At 36.7% G+C, this 11309-nt stretch overlaps 1 protein-coding gene across 1 annotated transcript; it reads left to right on the top strand.

Annotated features, from left to right (window-relative positions):
• Positions 1 to 3849: 3849 nt before the first annotated feature.
• Positions 3850 to 10844, top strand: irf4l (interferon regulatory factor 4 like). Its single transcript, XM_079584040.1, has 8 exons — positions 3850 to 4146; positions 5207 to 5393; positions 6193 to 6275; positions 6420 to 6525; positions 6622 to 6729; positions 7849 to 8172; positions 10323 to 10429; positions 10509 to 10844. The coding sequence occupies exons 1-8, from the start codon at positions 3973 to 3975 to the stop codon at positions 10677 to 10679; spliced, it is 1260 nt and encodes a 419-aa protein (XP_079440166.1). The 5' UTR covers positions 3850 to 3972; the 3' UTR covers positions 10680 to 10844.
• The last annotated feature ends 465 nt before the right edge of the window (positions 10845 to 11309 follow it).

Below are 11309 nucleotides of genomic sequence, written 5' to 3'. Positions count from 1 at the left end.
CCACACAACACACACCACACCACAACACACCACACCACACCACACCACACAACACACAACACACACCACAACACACCACACAACACACCACAACACACCACACCACACCACACCACACAACACACACCACACACCACACCACAACACACCACACCACACCACACCACACAACACACAACACACACCACACCACAACACACCACACAACACACCACAACACACCACACCACACCACACCACACCACACAACACACAACACACACCACACCACACCACACCACACAACACACAACACACACCACACCACAACACACCACACAACACACCACAACACACCACACCACACCACACCACACAACACACAACACACACCACACCACAACACACCACACAACACATCACAACACACCACACCACACCACACCACAACACACCACACCACAACACAACACACCACACCACAACACAACACAACACAACATCTCTCGGTTTCCTAAACGAACTGGACCGATGCCAGACACACATTCAATATAAGAAATAAAAGGCATAAGAAGCTTGTAAGGCATCATATACATCCATAACCATAATCCAAGATCAAGGGCAATATGGAAGAGAAAAGAAAAATAGATGTTGGTTTTAACATATATACTTAAAATGAATCAAATACAGAAAAGTATAAGAAAAAAATTGATAAAAAAAAATGTCTCATCCATATGCAACATGGAGTTTATGATTTAATGTGACAGAATTTCTCAGGAGCTGCGTGAAGTCTCGCTAAAATAAACAAAATTGATTCAGTAAATATGAAATATTGTAAGGTAAAGCTTCGCTCACTCATATCAATATTTGACTGTGAAATATAGAAGGTCAATCTACTCCTCGTATGAGTAACAGTTTATTTTTACGTTTCTTCGGGGGGGGGGGGGGGGGGGAGCACTTTTCAAATGACAATGCAAAAATTCTAAAATTTCAGGTTATGTTTTACATTTTTGCCCCATTATTTCATCCTTCAGTTTTTTCTTCATGCTGTGAACAGATGCGTTTTATAGATGACCTTATGAAAACATTTCAAGGTCAAATCAAAATAGAAAACATGATGTGAGATTCACATAATGACTTTAATTTCATGACTTCGCAGTTTTGTAAGAGTGTGTGAGTTATGAGTTATGATGAGTTATGAGTTAAACAGGTGCTTCGCTTGCAGACGACGGGATTCATTTGAATATCCGGCCATCAACCACAAAACAACAGATTTCTGGGAAAATGTTTGCATTTTGAGTCAAGAATAAAATAAGATAAAATAATAAAATGAATAATAATAATAATTTAAAATAAATATAAATAAAATAAAATGCCAAAAATGAAAAAAATAAATAAATAATAAAATAAAATAAATTTATAATTAAACATCATAAAATTAAATACAATTGTATTAAATTAAATAATAACAGCATAACATAACAAAATAAAATATTATTAAAATGAATAATAAAAAAAATAATAAAAAAAAAAATAATTTAACAACATTAAATGAAATGATTTTTTTTAATAAAAATAATTGTCTAAACTGATAATCATATTTCCACAAATAATGCTTGTATACAGTATATGAATCGAGCTTCTTGTAGAACGTGTTGATCAGTGGATTCCCATAATAACTATAATTATATTTGCGAGCAACAAAATAATACAATTTCAAGTACACTGTAAAAAAAAATTTGGTTTAACTTAAAAAAGCAAGTTAAAATTTTTGAGTTCATTGTAATTAAAAATGTGAGTTAATACAATGAAGAAGAATGGTTTAATAAACAGAAACTCAAAATAGTGTTATCTTCACACATCGAAAGTTGATTTGACAAAAAAAAGTTGTGATAACAATTTTATACAGTGTACATGCAAATTGAAATGAGTCAACCTTATAAATGTGTGTGAATATCATGTGTGTTTTATCCTTTTAAACTGTAGCAACGTTAAAAGTTTTGTTTGTAAAGTGTGTTTTGCATCTTTTTTAGTGCAATAAATGTCACTTGTTTTGATATTTAACATCAATGCATTTAATAATGCAATTTCAAGGCATACGTGTCTGAACACCGTGTATTCATAACAGCATAACTGTGTTTTCATAACAGCATTATTATGATGTATAAACTTGATGATCAGTGATTCGACATTGCATGAGAGTTTCTACAGAATTCGTTCATCTCTGCGGAGTTATCGAGTGTGTGTTGCTGAGTAATAGTCCCCGAGGACAGTCATAACACGAGGAGTGTGTGAACACACACACAGGTGCACATCACCACTAAAACTGCTCCGTCATTTAACACTGAGGGGAATTCATGACTTTAAACTGCTCCTGTCACGTCACGTCTGCGATATTAATAACACACCTTCAGAGGAACAGAGAGCTAAACCTGCACACATTAAAGCGGATTAAAGTTATTCATATTCAATAATGCACAAGAATTAGAAGTCTTTCTCAGGATTGTTCTCTTGTTTTCCAGAGCAAATATCGAAACATTCTTAAATCAAGATGATTTACTGGAGGAATGACTTACATTTAATATAGTTTTTATGAAAAATGCATCATAATGCAGTTAGTTTAAACTTAAAGCAAGAGCAAATACATGCCAATCAGAAACATATCTCATTTTCATATTATTTTTCTGACCAGGTTTATTTTAAGCACATGCAAACTCGCTGATTTCTGATTCATTTTTCATTTAGTGAGACTTAATTAATATTAAATCTAATATTTTCAGGCATATTGCATTGATAGTGATTTAAAGCTATACAAAATGCAAATTTTTTTAATTGCAAAGCAAGAACAAACTCATGCCAAGATCAGAAAATAAAAAAATAATTAAAAAAATCTCGTTTTCCATTTGAATTAAGATGATTTTTCAGACCACATTTATTTTAAGCACATGCAAACTCGCTGATTTCTGATTCATTTTTCATTTAGCGAGACTAAATGAAATTTTAAATGTTAAATCTAATATTTTCAGGCATATTGCATTGATAGTGACATAAAGCTAATGTTATTTCATATTCAATAATGCAAAAAATTAGGGTTAAACTATACAATAGCAGAAATATCATTTTTCCTCAGTATTTTTCTATTGTTTTCCATAACTAAACATTCTTAAATCAAGATGCATTTGCAATTAAAGAAGAAGCTAATTTATTCGTTTTTTTCTGAAAAATTTATCAAAATTAAAAAAATTGTAATTGCAAAGCAAGAACAAATACATGCCAATAGGTTCAGAAAATTAAAAAAAAATCATTAAAAAAAATTAGTTTTCCATTTGAATTAAGATTTTATTTTTAAGGACATGCAAATTCGCCGATTTCTGATTCATTTTTCATTTGGCGAGACTTGATTAAATTTTAAATATTAAATCTAATATTTTCAGGCATATTGCATTGATAGTGACATATAATGTTATTTTATATTCAATAATGCAAAAACAATCTAAACATTCTTAAATCCAGATGCATGTACTGGAGAAGCAAATTTATTTATTTTTCTGAAAAATTGATCAAAATGCATTTTTTTTTTTTTAAAGCAAGAACAAATACATGCCAATATTTTCAGAAAATAAAAATTTCTCGTTTTCCATTTGAATAAAGATGATTTTTCAGACCCCGTTTATTTTTAAGCACATGCAAACTCGCCGATTTCTCATACATTTTTCAGTTAGCAAGTAACATTTTGCTTTTCAAGTAAACATAACAAATGTTTCGATATTTGCACTGGAGGAGAACAAGACTAAAACACTAAGTAAAAGTGAATAGTTGAGTTGAACTTTGATGACTGAGCTGCACATCTGCTGGAGGATCGCGATGCTCCACCCAAAAACAGGCAAATAAGTGCATCTGCAAACTGAGCTACACGAGTGACCGAGAGCACATCCTCCAGAGACGCGAGCACAGCGCAACGCTTGACTCCCGCAGGGATCCACACGCGCACACATGTCGGGGAGCTCTGGCAACGGGAAGCTGCGGCAGTGGCTGATTGAACAGGTGGATTCTGGGAAATATCCCGGGTTAGTGTGGGAGGATCGGGAGCGGAGCACCTTCAGGATCCCGTGGAAACACGCCGGGAAGCAGGACTATAACCGAGACGAGGACGCGGCGCTCTTCAAGGTGATGTTACGCTTATTATAGGAACATTTACAATTAATTACAATAATTGTATTTGCAAGCAACAAAATAATAAAACATGCATGCTTATAAATGTGTGAAATGTCTTTTTTATCAAAGGTTTTGATTGCAAAGTGTGCTTTTGCATCTTTTTTATTTTTGATATTTGATATTTTATAATGCAATGACATTCATGGCCTCTGGTGCTCTTCGCGTAGCGCTCAAAAATTGTTAAAGTTTTTTTTCTTTTTTTAATGAAAGGATGTACTATATTTTAGTTTGATAATGTTTTTAATTTAATATTTTTTATTTTTAGGGGATTTTTATGGTAGGCTACTACATTATATTCACGTTGTATTTACAATCCATTTATTCACTTTTTGAGCGTAGACATGAAAATTACATTTCCAATTGTGGTAAATCTTGAATGCTTTAAAACAAAGATTGAAGTTTGGTCTTTTTTTTTTAAATACGACACTTAGCAAATTATCGCCAAAGTGAATTTTAAAAAAAGTGAACAAAGAATTTTACGCTTATTGTTATAAAAAAAGCACAAAAATACTATTTTAAATTTTTATATGAAATCTATAAACGTTTTACTCTAAAACTGCAAGCAAATCAAAGCCATAAATCAAAACAAGTTGTGTTCCAATTTCAGTTTGATATCTCAATAAATGAGCGTTCAGTGAGATGTGTCCGGCTGCAGTACCGAACGCTTCCACTAGAGGAAACTCGTCTCCATTCATTTCTAATGCGCTCATTTCTGACCGCGAGCAGCACAAGTGTGACTATTTTTGTGACCATTTAACCTTTGTTTTTTTCACATAAATGCCACAACCTTTACTAAGTTTCATACCATTCCGATGATTAAAAAAAAAAAAAAAAAAAAAAAAAAAAAAAAGATTGACCAATTGTAAAATTGACCGAAGAGCGCCGGAGCGTCACGTGTCTAAACACGGGCTGCTGTATATGCAATAACATACACATATACTATAATGCTGTATGCACATGCACATGAGATCTGTTCAGCATTCTAACGCTTGCTCCTGGTTGGCTGGACCAGGCCTGGGCTCTGTTTAAGGGGAAGTATCGCGAGGGCATCGATAAAGCGGATCCGCCCACCTGGAAAACGCGCCTCCGCTGCGCGCTCAACAAGAGCTGCGACTTCGAGGAGCTCGTGGCCCGCAGTCAGCTCGACGTGTCCGAGCCGTTCAAAGTCTACCGGGTTATTCCCGAGGGAACCAAAAGAGGTGACCACGCACACACACGCTTGAAGATACATCCATTTGGGTCTCTATATAGACACGCATAAATATCACATTTAAATAATATGATATGGAATAATTACAATATATATATTAGGGCTGCCAAAATAAAATTAGTAATCAACCTGCTGTCAGTCTGTGTTATTAATGTTAATCAAACAACAAAATACAAAGAGAAAATCACTTACTGATTTTGACTGAATAACTTTTGTAGCTTTAATAAGGATTAATCTATATATTTTGGCAGAGCAGGTATGCAATTATATACAAATATACAATTTTAAAAAATCTGAACAATATACAATAAGAAATACAGAAAATGTTCTTTTTTTTAATTGATTGGCAGAACTAATATATATACACACATTTTTAGAAATTATATATATATATATAATTTCTAAAAATATATACAGTAATATACTTGTAATAAAAAATTAAAATGACATTAATATATGAATAAATATAAATATATATCATTTTCTACAAATGTATAAAATATACACTTAATTATAAAATAAATATATATTAAAAGAATATATATTAAAAAAAAATTATATCACTCAAAAAAAATGCTGGGTTGTTTCAACCCAATTTTGGGTCAAATATGGACAAACCCAGCCGTTGGGTTACATTTTTTAATTACATTTTTAACCCAAAGTTTGGGTTTGTCCATATTTGACCCAAAATTGGGTTGAAACAACCCAGCATTTTTTTTGTGTATAAAATACAAATTAATACAAAATAAAATTACATTTAATTAAAACTAATTTCTCCTCCATTTCAGGACCAAAACCATATGAGAAAGTGTCCACAAGCTCAGGTCACCATAACCCGTTCTATCCCTCATATCAGCCGGTGGAGGGTCAGGTAACACCAGCCTAACATGTTCCTTGCAGACTACAACTGCATTCAACTCTAAAGTAATATCTGGCTATGATAATATGGATGAGAGATGAAAATGAATGTATGATTGTACTAACAGGTAGTGTTTCTGTGGCCGTCTCTGTACAGGTGTGCAACTTCCTGTCTGTTGCTGACCGAAGCTGGAGGGACTTCCTGTGTGAGCAGAACTCACTGTCAGACGCTCACTTCAGCCAGAACTCACGCTGGGACGCTGGTAATTACTCTGTGTGTGTGTGTGTGTGGTCATTTGTTTATTAAATATATTGTCATTTAAATTGAAGAGAAAGTGTGTGTGTGTGTGTGTGTCCAGGGTACCAGATAAGTGGATCTTTCTACAGCTGTAACACATTAGACTCGCCTCCCTCACCGTTCACCCTTGAGACCAGCATGAGATCAGCAGAGGCCATGGCACTGTCAGGTACACACTCCCTAGCAACAGCCTAAAAACACCTAGCAAATGCCTAACAGCAACCTATACATGCCCCAGTAACCACTTAGAACATCTTAGCAACCACCTAGCAACAGCCTAGCAACCACCTACAAATGCCCCAGTAACCACGGAAAACATAATAGCAACCACCTAGCAACCACCTACAAATGCCCCAGTAACCACTTAGAACATCTTAGCAACCACCCAGCAACAGCCTAACAACTACCAACAAATGCCCCAGTAACCACTTAGAACATCTTAGCAACCACCTAGCAACTACCTACAAATGCCCCAGTAACCACTTCGAACATCTTAGCAACCACCTAGCAACTACCTACAAATGCCCCAGTAACCACTTAGAATATCTTAGCAACTGTCAAGCAACCACCTACAAATGCCCCAGTTACCACTTAGAACATCTTAGCAACACCCTAGCAATAGCCTAGCAACTACCTACAAATGCCCCAGTAACCACTTAGAACATCTTAGCAACACCCTAGCAATAGCCTAGCAACTACCTACAAATGCCCCAGTAACCACTTAGAACATCTTAGCAACACCCTAGCAATAGCCTAGCAACTACCTACAAATGTCCCAGTAACCACTTAGAACATCTTAGCAACTCCCTAGCAACAACCTAACAACTACCTACAAATGCCCCAGTAACCACTTAGATCATCTTAGCAACTCCCTAGCAACAACCTAACAACTACCTACAAATGCCCCAGTAACCGCTTAGATCATCTTAGCAACCACCTAGCAACCGCCTAGCAACTACCTACAAATGTCCCAGCAACCACTTAGATCATCTTAGCAACAGCCTAGCAACTACCTACAAATGCCCTAGTAACCACTTAGATCATCTTAGCAACAGCCTAGCAACTACCTACAAATGTCCCAGCAACCACTTAGATCATCTTAGCAACAGCCTAGCAACTACCTACAAATGCCATAGTAACCACTAAGACCATCATAACAACCACCAAGCAACCGCCTAGCAACAGCCTATCAACAGCCTAGCAACAACCTACAAATGCAATGATCTCTTCATGACCGGTTTTCCATAGTTTGGTCACGTGTTCTCTCTGGTCTCTGAATGTCTCCCAGACCCGCGTCTGCAGGTGACGGTGTTCAGCGGCGAGACTCTGTTCGCTGACGTCACGGTGACGAGCGCCGAGGGCTGTCGACTGGCTCCTCCCCCTGACAGCTGGAGCCCCGGCGGCCCCGAGCTGGTCCCTCTTCCTGAGGCGGAGCGAGGAGCGCTGGAGGGAGGCGTTCTGCTCTGGATGATGCCCGACGGCCTGTACGCCCGCTGCTTCTGCCAGAGCCAGGTGTACTGCGACGGGACATACACACACCTGAGCGACAAACTCTGCCAGCTAGAGAGGGAGCAGACCAGCAAAGTCCTGGACACACAGATCTTCCTCACAGGTTAGAAACAACCGGCAACACGGAAGCACTTAAAACATCTCAGCAACAGCTTAGCAACTACCTACAAATGTACCGGTAATCACTTAGAGCAGACCAGCAAAGTCCTCAGCTCTTCCTCACAGGTTACAAGCAGCAACCTCAAGTCTCTCACTTGAGTCCAACACTGAAAACTGCAAATCATCAACTGGCCACTAGAGACAGGCTGCAGAAGAGACTCAATCTCGTTTATATCTCTAGATTAACAATCTCACTTTTATGATTTACGTGATATAAACTCGCAATTGTGAGAAAAAAGTCAGAATTGCGTGAAATAAACTCGCAATTATGAAAAAAAGAGTCGATTGCGTGATATAAACTCGCAATTGTGAAAAAAAGAGTCGATTGCGTGATATAAACTCGCAATTGTGAAAAAAAGAGTCGATTGCGTGATATAAACTCGCAATTGTGAAAAACAAGTCAGAATAGCGTGATATAAACTCGCAATTGTGAAAAACAAGTCAAAATAGCGTGATATAAACTCGCAATTGTGAAAAAAAGAGTCGATTGCGTGATATAATCTCCCAATTGTGAGAAAAAAAAGTCAATTGCGTGATACAAACTCGCAATTGTGAAAAACAAGTCAGAATAGCGTGATATAAACTTGCAATTGTGAGAAAAAGAGTCGATTGCGTGATATAAACTCGCAATTGTGAAAAACAAGTCAGAATAGCGTGATATAAACTCGCAATTGTGAGAAAAAAGTCAGAATTGCGTGATATAAACTCGCAATTGTGAAAAAGAGTCGATTGCGTGATATAAACTCCCAATTGTGAGAAAAAAAAGTCAATTGCGTGATATAAACTCGCAATTGTGAGAAAAAGTCAGAATTGCGTGATATAAACTCGCAATTGTGAAAAAGAGTCGATTGCGTGATATAATCTCCCAATTGTGAGAAAAAAAAGTCAATTGCGTGATATAAACTCGCAATTGTGAAAAACAAGTCAGAATAGCGTGATATAAACACGCAATTGTGAGAAAAAAGTCAGAATTGCGTGATATAAACACGCAATTGTGAGAAAAAAGTCAGAATTGCGTGATATAAACTCGCAATTGTGAAAAAGAGTCGATTGCGTGATATAAACTCCCAATTGTGAGAAAAAAAGAGTCGATTGCGTGATATAAACTCGCAATTGTGAGAAAAAAGTCAGAATTGCGTGATATAAACTCGCAATTGTGAAAAAGAGTCGATTGCGTGATATAATCTCCCAATTGTGAGAAAAAAAAGTCAATTGCGTGATATAAACTCGCAATTGTGAAAAACAAGTCAGAATAGCGTGATATAAACACGCAATTGTGAGAAAAAAGTCAGAATTGCGTGATATAAACTCGCAATTGTGAAAAAGAGTCGATTGCGTGATATAAACTCGCAATTGTGAAAAAAAGAGTCGATTGCGTGATATAATCTCCCAATTGTGAGAAAAAAAAGTCAATTGCGTGATACAAACTCGCAATTGTGAAAAACAAGTCAGAATAGCGTGATATAAACACGCAATTGTGAGAAAAAAGTCAGAATAGCGTGAAATAAACTCGCAATTGTGAGAAAAAAGTAAATTGCGTGATACAAACTCGCAATTGTGAAAAAAAAGTAAATTGCGTGATATAAACTCGCAATTGTGAAAAACAAGTCAGAATAGCGTGAAATAAACTCGCAATTGTGAGAAAAAAAGTCTGAATTTAAAAGGTCGCAATTACCTTATTTATTTTTATTCTGTGGCAGAAACAAGCCGCCCTGACGACAACTGAATGGCATATTTAAAGTCGGCATGAAACAGAAGTTGTGCTAGTCTTTTCTCCCCTATTGTGACGTATATCGAGTAAAACGGCTTCTGGAACAAGAACAAATGTGGGCGGGGCTTGATTCTGTCCGTGGGGAATTGATTGGATGGTTGTGGGTTGCTATTGGCTGATCTCATGTGAGTGACAGGTTGCCCCGCCCACATCATCAGAGAAGAGATGTTGCTGCAAGAGGAAGTTATTTTGATTCAAGATTACTAGAATGCATGAATTTTATGGACAAAATCATTTATAATAAACAATATTCCATAAAAAATAAGAATTGCCAATTTTGATTTCATGATTATTCATAATGCAATATTCACTCACTCATTCAGAACTCCAGGGTTATTTCCTGCACGCACGTCCTCCTCCTCGTTTCCACGTGCAGCTTTTCTTCGAGAGCTGTGACCCCGCCGCAGACAAGAGACCCCTGACGGTTCAGGTAGCGACCTTTGACCTCTCCATCCACACAAATGTTGACCTCCACCCGTGCAAACCTCATGTCTCGTGTTGTCCTGCAGGTGGAGCCGCTGTTCGCCCGGCAGATGATGCTCCTCCTCCAGCAGGGCGGCATCAATTACATGAGAAGCGCTTATGAACTTTCACCTCTGACCCCTGAGCAGATTTACACACATCAAGACTTCCCTGCCATCAGCGGACACCAGACGCATGGGAACTTCATACAAGAGTGACCCCGCAGGAGTCACATGACATTTCTAGATTGGCAAAGTAAAATACACCAATTTTTTATTTTTGCAGTTAATAATATTAATGACCCAAAAACTATATATAGCCACGTAGCAAAATTAATACAATGCATTAATACAAAGTGTGTCACAACATTTTACAGGTCCTCCAAAACAAAATACATAACTATAATATTACATATAATATATATATATAAATTAATTAAAATAAAAAAGTTAAAGTCCACCTGTGGTGAAAATCAAGTTTTTAATGTCTATTTTTAAGCTGCTTTAATATAAACCATGTGTAAATTCATAAGTCGACAGCATTGCTGTGTATTTTCGTCACAAACTACCTTGTAACCAATCAGATCAATGTGTGCTCGTCAACCAGTGGATCTCTGAGTGAGTGAGTGGAGGCGGGGCTCATTTGCATATTCATAGAACCCCGCATACTAAATGAGGCAATGGTGTCGAGTTACATTCAAGATATTTTAAGGCAAAAACTTTAAATTTGTGATTTTGGTGATAAAAGATGAGTTTTCAGGGATACTATTATTAACTACAGGAGGACTTTAAATTTAAATAATTTCTGTGGCTGTCGGTCTAATTAATAATGTTTATATTTTTGTGCTT

Source organism: Phoxinus phoxinus, assembly GCF_949152265.1.
Source record: "Phoxinus phoxinus genome assembly, chromosome: 16".
Taxonomy (NCBI): Eukaryota; Metazoa; Chordata; class Actinopteri; order Cypriniformes; family Leuciscidae; genus Phoxinus; species Phoxinus phoxinus.
This window is presented reverse-complemented; position numbering and strand designations above follow the sequence as displayed.